Genomic DNA, 13,432 nt, shown 5'->3' on the forward strand with positions numbered 1-13,432 from the left:
AGTTTCCTCAACTGTGAAATGTTGATCAAATCTGTAGCCAACTTTGGCCCTATACTTCTAATTATTTGTGTAAATTTAATTCAGCACAATAAACTTATTCTAAAACTCCTTATTATCTTTGTCTTTGAAGTATCAAATATATGCTCATAATAAAACATCTGTAAAGCTATTCAGAAGATAACAAGTGGCTGTTAACCTTGGACAAGATTAGATAGGTGATCCGTCTGTTACCATTTTGTACAGAACGAAACTGTATGAGAATAATGAGTGCCATTATTAACTATTACATTATTATTACTATTATTTATTTTTTCGTTTCAAATATTTGTATTAAGAAGCATGTGCATGTCAGTGATACAGACTTCTGTGGGGTGTGTATCATGCCTCATTTTGCTTTATATATATATTAAAAAAAACAGACAATACTAGGAACTAAGGGCAAACAAAAATGGAGACAAGCAAATACAAAAAACACAAGTAATGAAAGGAAAACGAAACAAAACAAAAAAAAACATGAATAAATATATAAAACACAGACCTATTATTTCTTTTTTGAAGGTTTTAAGAGAACTATAGCTACAGGAATAAGCTAGATGGCGGTAGTAGTTACTGTAGCAGCAGCAAGAAGGAGAATTAATCCAATGCGATGATGCAGTCGAGCTCCTCCTCTTCCTCTGACTCTAAAGTGAATGTAAACTTCCCGAAAACCTGAGTCAGACAGTTGAAGCCTCCAGACATCCAGGTGACAGCTCCAACAGCGAGGAGACCACCCAGAGTGTGCCTGTCTGCCTTCCGTCTATCTGAAGTTAAAGGTGAGTTCCCAGCTGAGGGACATTCAGGTCGTCTCTGGAGTAAACAAGGAGGGCGGAGGCTCTATGGCTTCCTTGTTCCAAAACACAGGAAAACTACATTTGCATAATGGTGGATTGCTGTTATTATTGTGGCAGTATATAGTAGTAGCTGACTGTTTATCACTCAGTAAGTACTGTACATGCATGATGAATTCATTCATTTGTTTTGCTGCAGAGCCAGAGAGGGTTATTATAGCTGAGCTGATCAGTGTAGGCATGTCTGAGCTTGTCCTGAAGGCATCATGCCCAGATCACCCAACATGGCACATTTCTGTTGCAGGGTTTTTTTCAGCCAGGATCATGCCACCAAAGAGACGTGCTGCTACCAAGGCCAAGGCAGGTGGCAAAAAGGTGAAACAGGAGCCTGAGACACCAAAACCAAAGGATACCTTCACCTCTACAAAAGAGGCCCTTCTGGCTGCAGGGCCAGAGGTAAAAGGCAAGAGGAAGGTGGATGATTCCTGCACGCTGTCAAAATCTGTAGAGGTAAGAAACATACTGTATGTATTCTGTATACTGTATGCAATCAGTCATATTAAAAGACAATTTGAAAACTGTTTATTTTATTGTCTCCACCAGGTACATGAGGACTATGATTGCATGCTCAATCAGACCAACATTGGGCATAACAATAACAAGTTTTATGTCATTCAAGTTGTTAAAGAAAAGAGCAGTTATTACACATGGAACAGATGGGGTAGAGTGGTAAGTTTGTCCTGCATTCCTACTAAACTATTTACATTATTCTGTTCATTTCTTATGCTCATTATATTTTAAATAGTAGTAATTACTGTGCTGTAGTGTTTGGTTCTGTTACATAAAGAAACGTGCCCCCTGATTGCCTCATCTCTAATCTAAATTCAGGGGGAATCGGGACAAAGTAAACTTAACAAGTTTGCTGATGCTGAGAAGGCTATCAAGGACTTTGAGAAAAAGTTTAAGGACAAGACCAAGAACAACTGGGACGATCGGGCAGACTTTGTGTCTCACTCTGGGAAGTACACCCTGATCGAGGTGGATGGAGACCAGGATGCTGAGGTCAAGGTAACGTACTGTAAATGCACATCTCACGGGGACAAGGAGCATTGAATATGAAATCTATAAGCATCATCTCGTAGAATCAGTTACCACCATCATCCATGACAGACTTCATCAGAGAGAAAAAAACTTTGTGAAATTTAGTATCAGCTTTAGCAGAATCTCACTGGCTGTACTTTTTTTTATATTGCAGGTAGACACTGTCGATGGAAAGTCTGTCAAAGTCACAAAAGACATCCTAGATTGCACCCTTGACGCCTCTACCAAGAAGCTCGTCGAGCTCATTTTCAGCAATGACATGTTCAAGGAGGCCATGGAATGTATGAACCTAGGTGGGTGTGCCTCAGTTCACCAACCATTTAACACAAGCAGGTTTGTGCGGTCTGCACAAGTCCAGTGTACACAACACACCTGTTCTGTAGCATGCCTGTTGCACTGAATGAGTTGCTTTTTGTACATTTAGCTTAAATTCAGTGTTGCTTTGAAATGTAGTAACTTGGAGAAGAAAGGGTGCTGAGTGTGACCTGTAAATGATTGACCATATGCCACAAACAGAGGGTGAAGTCTGCATTCACACAATGCATTCCCTTATCTCTTTTGAACATAGCTGATCAGTGCATTGCACTTTGCTAACAAAATCATTGTTATTGCATGTTTTTTTTCCCTGTTTGGCGGTTATTGAAATAACAGTTTGCACTTTAAACAGGCAAAATGTGCAGTATGAGAGGCCTTTTCTTAGCAAAATCAAAGAAAACACAGTATTAAGTAGTCTGATTTGTGTTTTTGTGTATGTGGACGTTACACAGACATCAAGAAGATGCCTTTGGGCAAGCTCAGTAAGGTTCAGATTGCAAAGGGCTTTGAAGTGTTGGAGGAGATCGAGGCAGCCATGAACCAAAAAAGCAGAAACGCACGTCTGGAAGAACTTTCCTCAAAGTTCTTCACCACAATCCCACACAACTTTGGCCGGAACAGACCGCCAACCATCAACGACAAAGAGATTGTGGAGAAGAAGAAAGAGATGCTTATGGTGAGATTATTTTTAGATTATATGTTAGCTATCTTTCTATGATGTTTTCTCAGGCATAAGGTCACTCTGCTTTTACATGCTCTGTAAAGGTGCTGGCTGACATCGAGATGGCCCAGACTCTGAAGTCAGAGACTGAAAAGGCTCAGGAAGAGATGATAGAGACAGTTCCTCACCCGCTAGACCAGGACTACAATTCTCTCAAATGCAGCCTCAAACTATTGGACAAGGATACAGAAAATTTCAAGGTACTGTGTCAAAAGTGATATAATAAAGTTCAGTAGATACAAAGCACTCAGATCATCTTCCATTGATGCTGTCCTAACTTTTTCTCATTTAAAGATCATAGAAAAATACCTGAAAGCAACTGGAGGTGGCTATCGTAACCCAAAAATCGTCAATGTTTGGGACGTCGATCGAGAGACCGAGGTAGGAACTGGAGTCAATCTTTGTTTAATGTGATACCAGAAACTGAAATCCTGTGTCCTAACACGTACGTTGCATATTGCAGGGTGAGCGGTTTAGAGAGAACGACAGTCTGGAGAACCGCCGTCTGCTGTGGCACGGCACAAACATAGCGGTGGTGGCAGCTATCCTGAAGAGTGGTCTGAGGATAATGCCCCACTCGGGAGGCCGTGTTGGTCGTGGTATCTATTTTGCATCTGAGAACAGCAAGTCTGCGGGTTACGGTGAGGCTGTGTGAAAGCACAGGGATTGAAGAAGATAATTATGTCATTGATTGCAGTCATAACGTTAATATGATGTTTGAAATATCCCATTTTTATGCCATGTATTTTTAGTGCGCACCTCTAAAAATACCGGAGTGATGTTTTTGAGCGAGGTTGCCCTCGGCAAAGAATGTACCATCACTGCAGACAACGGCTCCTTGAAGAAGGCCCCTGCAGGCCATGATAGTGTGGTGGCACGAGGATCAGTGGAGCCAGGTACAATACTTCCTCAGTTTTATTCATATGGTAAAATTAAGTTTATCTTGCTCTCAAGCTCACTGTCAGTATATTGTCAGAGCCATACATGTGTTTTGTGTCTAAAAACTTTGTGCAAAGTTTAAGTTGCATTTGTAATTTGCACAACATTAATTCATGATAAACATGCACAAAAAGAAACATGCATTTTATGCTCAAGATTATATTATTTCAATAAAATTCTCTTTGGCTCATTTTGTTACTAGTTTCTCCAATATTGATACAAATTTGAGAACGACTGTGTTAAATGATATTCTGCAGTGTCTTTTGTTTGGTAAAGTTGTTAACTCCTGTGTTTTCAGATCCATCCAAAGACATCTTCATCACCCTGGAGGGCAAGAAGGTTGCTGTGCCTCAGGGTAAGCCCATAGCTCAGCCCCAGTTCTCAGACAGCCACTTCAGCAACAGTGAATATCTCATCTACAAAGAGAGCCAGTGTTGCCTTCGTTACCTGCTGGAGCTTCACATGTAGTAATTCAACTCAAGGAAAGAAGCAGAAAAGATTACACTTTCCCTCTATATAAGGGGCTTCGTAAAAAGCTTGGCTTTGCTGTTTTCTTATAATAATATGGCTATTTTATTATACAGTTATTGTGCATATGTCCCTATCGTGATTCATAAATGACTTCTCTGTGCCTTATATTTTGCACACTGTTAAACTGGCCCAAGCGCATTAGACTGCACTTTTGTTATAACACATGCTGACTTACTGTAATTATTTATTCCCGTGCAATGAAAAGATTACTTTTTCACTACTTTAAATGTCTAAAAGGCCTCTAGCTATTTGCACAGTTTTTCAAATTACATGCTGCACATCATGTTCTATTTGGCATCTCAGTCCTAGTTTGAGTAGCTTACTTTTTACATACTGCATTATTTAATCCAAGAGGTAACGCTTATATAAACCTGTCCTTCAGAGAGAAGATATCTTTGATATGTAGGAGAATTTTTCCGCATGCCTTTGCAGTGATAGACATTTTGACTAATGTTATATAGTAGACCAGAAGTAAAAATGATTCTCTATGCATAGATATGTTTACAGTTAGAAGTATAAAGTGCAATTTGTGGCTAATGTTCAAGCACTGGTACAAATCTAATATTTAAAGAAAGACTCTGAAAGTGTGTCTGCTATGCAAAGTAATGTAACTTGTACGTCATTAATAGCTTGGTCAATCATGCCCAGTACGTCTTCTTGCTATATTACAAATGTCACCATATGGTGTCAGTAATGAACAACTCCCTTTGGAATGTAATTGCCTCTGCATATTTGCACTAAATCATGACTTGAACCAATGATTAGTTAATAAACTAAAGTGCCCCCAAAACTTGTTGCAATGTTTTTCCTTTTGGATGTTGAGCATCCGTCCTTCCGGTTCGCGTCACACTTGAGTTTCCGGAGCAGAACTCGGAAACTATTTAACTTAGGAACTTCAGATTTGGTATGATGGTTGACAGTTTGGTCTAGCTGTGCCTTTTGGGGGTTAGAAGTCCAGGGTGCCCACATTTTTTTAAATTTTGGCCAAAAACCAAGCCCAGGTGTGGCTCATCAGCCCGACGACCCTCCACCTTGCAATACAAAGAGGAACCAGCAAAAGGACACCGGGACACCTAGTGGAGTGGTGTCGTGACACTATAGTATCAACTTTTTTTCGACATATTATATTTTTCATTTACTTCAAAATACTATTCTATGAATTCTTTTCATTTTTTTCAACATACTATAAAGTGACTTTTTTTTCTACGCACTATACTATGACTTTTATTTCAACATACTATACTATTATTATTTTTTTAGATTTAAAAAATACTATAGTATCACTTTTTTTTCGACATATTATACAAATGGCAAATTACTATGACTTTTTTTGTTTTCTTTCAACACACTGTACTATGACTTTTTTGCTTTTTTTTTTACATACTATACTATGACTTTTTTTTACCTTTCTTTGACATACTTTGACCTCTTTTTTTCAACATTCTATACTATGACTTTTCGGATTTTTTTCGACATACTATACTATGACTTTTTTACCACTTCTTTTCACCATGAAATTATATCACCTTTTTCGACATACTATACTGTCGAAAAAAGTCATAGAATAGTAAGTCGAAAAAAGTGATAAAAAGTCTTAGTATATATAGTATGGCAAAAATTTTCATGAAAAAATGTCATAGTATAGAATGTCAAAGAATTAATGAAAAGAAAGTCATTGTATGGTATGTCAAAGATTTTCACGAGTAATGTCATAGTAAAGTATGTCGAAAAATGTCAGGAAAAAATGTCATAGAATGTCAAAGAATTAATGAAAAAATGTCATGCATAGTATGTCGAAAGATTTTATGAAAAGAAAGTCATACTATAGTATGTCAAAGAATTTCATGAAAAAAGTCATAGTATAGCATGTCAAAAAATGTAATGAAAAAATGTCATAGTAAAAAGTAAAATTATAGTATGTCAAAGAATTTAATGAAAAAAATGTCATAGTATAGTTTTGTCAAAGAATTTCATGAAAAAATGTCATAGTAAAAAGTAAAATTATAGTATGTCGAAAACTTTCATGAAAAATGTCATAGTATAGATGTCGGAAAATTTCATGAAAAAAAGTCATAGTCAAAGTCATGTCATGTCCAAAGATATCATGGAAAATAAAGTCAAGTTGGTATGTCAAAGAATTTCATAGTATAGTTTGTCTAAAAATGTTATGTTACACAGTGAGTTTTGAGGTCCAACTTCAAATGAAGAAGTCAAATACAATAACAAACATTACATCAGTGTATCTGGTCAGATAGCTCAGTCTGGTAGATATCTGATTGGAGTATTGGAGATTGTGGGTTTGATCCTTATGTGGCACAGTCTGTTTTCAGGTCTGACTTCTAATGACGAAGTCAAATATACGAAGAGAACAGTCTCAAGTGCGTGTGGCATTGGTGGCTTGGTTGCTAAGTTCCCGGTTCGGCCTAGTATGCCGGGAAAAAATCAAAGTATATTATTTTGCAAAAAATTATAAAAAAAAGTAATATTACTTTATGTCAAAAAAGTGATACAAACTTCATAGTACAGTATGTCGAAAAAAGTGAAAAAAAGTAATGTATATATATAAAAAAACAAACAGACAATACTAGGAACTAAGGGCAAACAAAAATGGAGACAAGCAAATACAAAAAACACAAGTAGTGAAAGGAAAACAAAACAAAACAAAACAATCATGAATAAATAACTAAAACACAGACCTATTATTTCTTTTTTGAAGGTTTTGAGAGAACTATACCAACAGGAATAAGCTAGATGGCGGTAGTAGTTACTGTAGCAGCAGCAAGAAGGAGAATTAATCCAATGCGATGATGCAGTCGAGCTCCTCCTCTTCCTCTGACTCTAAAGTGAATGTAAACTTCCCAAAAACCTGAGTCAGACAGTTGAAGCCTCCAGACATCCAGGTGACAGCTCCAACAGCGAGGAGACCACCCAGAGTGTGCCTGTCTGCCTTCCGTCTATCTGAAGTTAAAGGTGAGTTCCCAGCTGAGGGACATTCAGGTCGTCTCTGGAGTAAACAAGGAGGGCGGAGGCTCTATGGCTTCCTTGTTCCAAAACACAGGAAAACTACATTTGCATAATGGTGGATTGCTGTTATTATTGTGGCAGTATATAGTAGTAGCTGACTGTTTATTACTCAGTAAGTACTGTACATGCATGATGAATTCATTCATTTGTTTTGCTGCAGAGCCAGAGAGGGTTATTATAGCTGAGCTGATCAGTGGAGGCTTGTCTGAGCTTGTCCTGAAGGCATCATGCCCAGATCACCCAACATGGCACATTTCTGTTGCAGGGTTTTTTTCAGCCAGGATCATGCCACCAAAGAGACGTGCTGCTACCAAGGCCAAGGCAGGTGGCAAAAAGGTGAAACAGGAGCCTGAGACACCAAAACCAAAGGATACCTTCACCTCTGCAAAAGAGGCCCTTCTGGCTGCAGGGCCAGAGGTAAAAGGCAAGAGGAAGGTGGATGATTCCTGCACGCTGTCAAAATCTGTAGAGGTAAGAAACATACTGTATGTATTCTGTATACTGTATGCAATCAGTCATATTAAAAGAGAATTTGAAAACTGTTTATTTTATTGTCTCCACCAGGTACATGAGGACTATGATTGCATGCTCAATCAGACCAACATTGGGCATAACAATAACAAGTTTTATGTCATTCAAGTTGTTAAAGAAAAGAGCAGCTATTACACATGGAACAGATGGGGTAGAGTGGTAAGTTTGTCCTGCATTCCTACTAAACTATTTACATTATTCTGTTCATTTCTTATGCTCATTATATTTTAAATAGTAGTAATTACTGTGCTGTAGTGTTTGGTTCTGTTACATAAAGAAACGTGACCCCTGATTGCCTCATCTCTAATCTAAATTCAGGGGGAATCGGGACAAAGTAAACTTAACAAGTTTGCTGATGCTGAGAAGGCTATCAAGGACTTTGAGAAAAAGTTTAAGGACAAGACCAAGAACAACTGGGACGATCGGGCAGACTTTGTGCCTCACTCTGGGAAGTACACCCTGATCGAGGTGGATGGAGACCAGGATGCTGAGGTCAAGGTAACGTACTGTAAATGCACATCTCACGGGGACAAGGAGCATTGAATATGAAATCTATAAGCACCATCTCGTAGAATCAGTTACCACTATCATCCATGACAGACTTGCACCCTTGACGCCTCTACCAAGAAGCTCGTCGAGCTCATTTTCAGCAATGACATGTTCAAGGAGGCCATGGAATGTATGAAACTAGGTGGGTGTGCCTCAGTTTACCAACCATTTAACACAAGCAGGTTTGTGCGGTCTGCACAAGTCCAGTGTAAACAACACACCTGTTCTGTAGCATGCCTGTTGGGCTAGAGTGCCTGTTGCATTGAATGAGTTGCTTTTTGTACATTTAGCTTAAATTCAGTGTTGCTTTGAAATGTAGTAACTTGGAGAAGAAAGGGTGCTGAGTGTGACCTGTAAATGATTGACCATATGCCACAAACAGAGGGTGAAGTCTGCATTCACACAATGCATTCCTTATCTCTTTTGAACATAGCTGATCAGTGCATTGCACTTTGCTAACAAAATCATTGTTATTGCATGTTTTTTTTCCCTGTTTGGCGGTTATTGAAATAACAGTTTGCACTTTAAACAGGCAAAATGTGCAGTATGAGAGGCCTTTTCTTAGCAAAATCAAAGAAAACACAGTATTAAGTAGTCTGATTTGTGTTTTTGTGTATGTGGACGTTACACAGACATCAAGAAGATGCCTTTGGGCAAGCTCAGTACGGTTCAGATTACAAAGGGCTTTGAAGTGTTGGAGGAGATCGAGGCAGCCATGAACCAAAAAAGCAGAAACGCACGTCTGAAAGAACTTTCCTCAAAGTTCTTCACCACAATCCCACACAACTTTGGCCGGAACAGACCGCCAACCATCAACGACAAAGAGATTGTGGAGAAGAAGAAAGAGATGCTTATGGTGAGATTATTTTTAGATTATATGTTAGCTATCTTTCTATGATGTTTTCTCAGGCATAAGGTCACTCTGCTTTTACATGCTCTGTAAAGGTGCTGGCTGACATCGTGATGGCCCAGACTCTGAAGTCAGAGACTGAAAAGGCTCAGGAAGAGATGATAGAGACAGTTCCTCACCCGCTAGACCAGTACTACAATTCTCTCAAATGCAGCCTCAAACTATTGGACAAGGATACAGAAAATTTCAAGGTACTGTGTCAAAAGTGATATAATAAGGTTCAGTAGATACAAAGCACTCAGATCATCTTCCATTGATGCTGTCCTAACTTTTTCTCATTTAAAGATCATAGAAAAATACCTGAAAGCGACTGGAGGTGGCTATCGTAACCCAAAAATCGTCAATGTTTGGGAAGTCGATCGAGAGACAGAGGTAGGAACTGGAGTCAATCTTTGTTTAATGTGATACCAGAAACTGAAATCCTGTGTCCTAACACGTACGTTGCATATTGCAGGGTGAGCGGTTTAGAGAGAACGACAGTCTGGAGAACCGCCGTCTGCTGTGGCACGGCACAAACATAGCGGTGGTGGCAGCTATCCTGAAGAGTGGTCTGAGGATAATGCCCCAATCAGGAGGCCGTGTTGGTCGTGGTATCTATTTTGCATCTGAGAACAGCAAGTCTGCGGGTTACAGTGAGGCTGTGTGAAAGCACAGGGATTGAAGAAGATAATTATGTCATTGATTGCAGTCATAACGTTAATATGATGTTTGAAATATCCCATTTTTATGCCATGTATTTTTAGTGCACACCTCTAAAAATACCGGAGTGATGTTTTTGAGCGAGGTTGCCCTCGGCAAAGAATGTACCATCACTGCAGACAACGGCTCCTTGAAGAAGGCCCCTGCAGGCCATGATAGTGTGGTGGCACGAGGATCAGTGGAGCCAGGTACAATACTTCCTCAGTTTTATTCATATGGTAAAATTAAGTTTATCTTGCTCTCAAGCTCACTGTCAGTATATTGTCAGAGCCATACATGTGTTTTGTGTCTAAAAACTTTGTGCAAAGTTTAAGTTGCATTTGTAATTTGCACAACATTAATTCACGATAAACATGCACAAAAAGAAACATGCAGTTTATGCTCAAGATTATATTATTTCAATAAAATTCTCTTTGGCTCATTTTGTTACTAGTTTCTCCAATATTGATACAAATTTGAGAACGACTGTGTTAAATGATATTCTGCAGTGTCTTTTGTTTGGTAAAGTTGTTAACTCCTGTGTTTTCAGATCCATCCAAAGACATCTTCATCACCCTGGAGGGCAAGAAGGTTGCTGTGCCTCAGGGTAAGCCCATAGCTCAGCCCCAGTTCTCAGACAGCCACTTCAGCAACAGTGAATATCTCATCTACAAAGAGAGCCAGTGTTGCCTTCGTTACCTGCTGGAGCTTCACATGTAGTAATTCAACTCAAGGAAAGAAGCAGAAAAGATTACACATTCCCTCTATATAAGGGGCTTCGTAAAAAGCTTGGCTTTGCTGTTTTCTTATAATAATATGGCTATTTTATTATACAGTTATTGTGCATATGTCCCTATCGTGATTCATAAATGACTTCTCTGTGCCTTATATTTTGCACACTGTTAAACTGGCCCAAGCGCATTAGACTGCACTTTTGTTATAACACATGCTGACTTACTGTAATTATTTATTCCCGTGCAATGAAAAGATTACTTTTTCACTACTTTAAATGTCTAAAAGGCCTCTAGCTATTTGCACAGTTTTTCAAATTACATGCTGCACATCATGTTCTATTTGGCATCTCAGTCCTAGTTTGAGTAGCTTACTTTTTACATACTGCATTATTTAATCCAAGAGGTAACGCTTATATAAACCTGTCCTTCAGAGAGAAGATATCTTTGATATGTAGGAGAATTTTTCCGCATGCCTTTGCAGTGATAGACATTTTGACTAATGTTATATAGTAGACCAGAAGTAAAAATGATTCTCTATGCATAGATATGTTTACAGTTAGAAGTATAAAGTGCAATTTGTGGCTAATGTTCAAGCACTGGTACAAATCTAATATTTAAAGAAAGACTCTGAAAGTGTGTCTGCTATGCAAAGTAATGTAACTTGTACGTCATTAATAGCTTGGTCAATCATGCCCAGTACGTCTTCTTGCTATATTACAAATGTCACCATATGGTGTCAGTAATGAACAACTCCCTTTCGAATGTAATTGCCTCTGCATATTTGCACTAAATCATGACTTGAACCAATGATTAGTTAATAAACTAAAGTGCCCCCAAAACTTGTTGCAATGTTTTTCCTTTTGGATGTTGAGCATCCGTCCTTCCGGTTCGCGTCACACTTGAGTTTCCGGAGCAGAACTCGGAAACTATTTAACTTAGGAACTTCAAATTTGGTATGATGGTTGACAGTTTGGTCTAGCTGTGCCTTTTGGGGGTTAGAAGTCCAGGGTGCCCACATTTTTTTAAAATTTTGGCCAAAAGCCAAGCCCAGGTGTGGCTCATCAGCCTGACGACCCTCCACCTTGCAATACAAAGAGGAACCAGCAAAAGGACACCGGGACACCTAGTGGAGTGGTGTCGTGACACTATAGTATCAACTTTTTTTCGACATATTATATTTTTCATTTACTTCAAAATACTATTCTATGAATTCTTTTCATTTTTTTCAAAATACTATAAAGTGACTTTTTTTTCAACGCACTATACTATGACTTTTATTTCAACATACTATACTATTATTATTTTTTTAGATTTAAAAAATACTATAGTATCACTTTTTTTTCGACATATTATACAAATATATACAAAAACTTTTTTGCCTTTTTTCAACATACTATTCTATGACTGTTTTTGGACATACTATGCTATGACTTTTGTGCATTTTTTCGACAAACTATGACTTTTTTTTTTTACTTTTTTTTGCATTTTTCGACACTGTATTGTGACATTTTTTTTTCCGACATACTATACTATGACTTAATTTTTGACTTACTATACAATTACTTTTATTGCCTTTTTTGACAAACTTTACTATGACTTTTTTTGTTTTTTTTCGACATACTATACAGTGACTTTCTGTCGACACACTGTACTATGACTTTTTAGCTTTTTTTTTTACATACTATACTATGACTTTTTTTTTTTTTACCTTTCTTTGACACACTATACTATGACCTCTTTTTTCAACATTCTATACTATGACTTTTCAGATTTTTTTCGACATACCATACTATGACTTTTTTACCACTTCTTTTCGCCATGAAATAATATCACTTTTTTCGACATACTATACTGTCGAAAAAACTGAAAAAATGTCATGTATAGTATGTCGAAAATTTTCATGAACATTTTTTCATGAAAAAATGTCATAGTATAGTATGTGAAAGAATTTCATGAAAAAAAAGTCATAGTATAGTTTGTCAAAGAATTTCATGAAAAAAGTCATAGTATAGCATGTCGAAAAATTTCATGAAAAATGTCATAGTATAATACGTGAAAGATTTCATGAAAAAAAGTCATAGTCAAAGTCATGTCCAAAGATATCATGGAAAATAAAGTCAAGTTGTAGTATCTCAAAGAATTTCATGAAAAATGTCATAGTATAGATGTCGGAAAATTTCATGAAAAAAAGTCATAGTCAAAGTCATGTCATGTCCAAAGATATTATGGAAAATAAAGTCAAGTTGGTATGTCAAAGAATTTCATAGTATAGTTTGTCTAAAAATGTTATGTTACACAGTGAGTTTTGAGGTCCAACTTCAAATGAAGAAGTCAAATACAATAACAAACATTACATCAGTGTATCTGGTCAGATAGCTCAGTCTGGTAGATATCTGATTGGAGTATTGGCGGTTGTGGGTTTGATCCTTATGTGGCACAGTCTGTTTTCAGGTCTGACTTCTAATGACGAAGTCAAATGTACGAAGAGAACAGTCTCAAGTGCGTGTGGCATTAGTGGCTTGGTTGCTTAGTTCCCGGTTCTGGCTGCGGCAGAGCAGGGTTTGATCTCCAC

General features: G+C 37.8%; 1 protein-coding gene and 1 pseudogene across 1 annotated transcript; both read left to right on the forward strand.

Annotated features, from left to right (window-relative positions):
- Positions 1 to 684: 684 nt before the first annotated feature.
- parp3 (poly (ADP-ribose) polymerase family, member 3) lies at positions 685 to 5,224 on the forward strand. The gene is made up of 11 exons (XM_074634360.1): positions 685 to 812; positions 1,132 to 1,337; positions 1,431 to 1,556; positions 1,716 to 1,895; positions 2,083 to 2,221; positions 2,696 to 2,919; positions 3,009 to 3,164; positions 3,259 to 3,345; positions 3,428 to 3,605; positions 3,717 to 3,860; positions 4,202 to 5,224. The coding sequence occupies exons 2-11, from the start codon at positions 1,152 to 1,154 to the stop codon at positions 4,369 to 4,371; spliced, it is 1,590 nt and encodes a 529-aa protein (XP_074490461.1). The 5' UTR covers positions 685 to 812; positions 1,132 to 1,151; the 3' UTR covers positions 4,372 to 5,224.
- A 2,081-nt stretch (positions 5,225 to 7,305) lies between these two features.
- On the forward strand, positions 7,306 to 10,994 carry LOC141767133 (protein mono-ADP-ribosyltransferase PARP3-like; annotated as a pseudogene).
- Positions 10,995 to 13,432: the final 2,438 nt, after the last annotated feature.

The sequence above is a fragment of the Sebastes fasciatus genome, chromosome 1, assembly GCF_043250625.1.
Source record: "Sebastes fasciatus isolate fSebFas1 chromosome 1, fSebFas1.pri, whole genome shotgun sequence".
Taxonomy (NCBI): domain Eukaryota; kingdom Metazoa; phylum Chordata; class Actinopteri; order Perciformes; family Sebastidae; genus Sebastes; species Sebastes fasciatus.

Coding starts and splice junctions, on each gene's coding strand:
- parp3 (XM_074634360.1), top strand. CDS start 1,152: ATGCCACCAAAGAGACGTGCTGCTACCAAGGCCAAGGCAGGTGGCAAA. Junction 1,338..1,430: donor CGCTGTCAAAATCTGTAGAG/GTAAGAAACATA, acceptor TGTCTCCACCAG/GTACATGAGGACTATGATTG. Junction 2,920..3,008: donor AGAAGAAAGAGATGCTTATG/GTGAGATTATTT, acceptor TGCTCTGTAAAG/GTGCTGGCTGACATCGAGAT.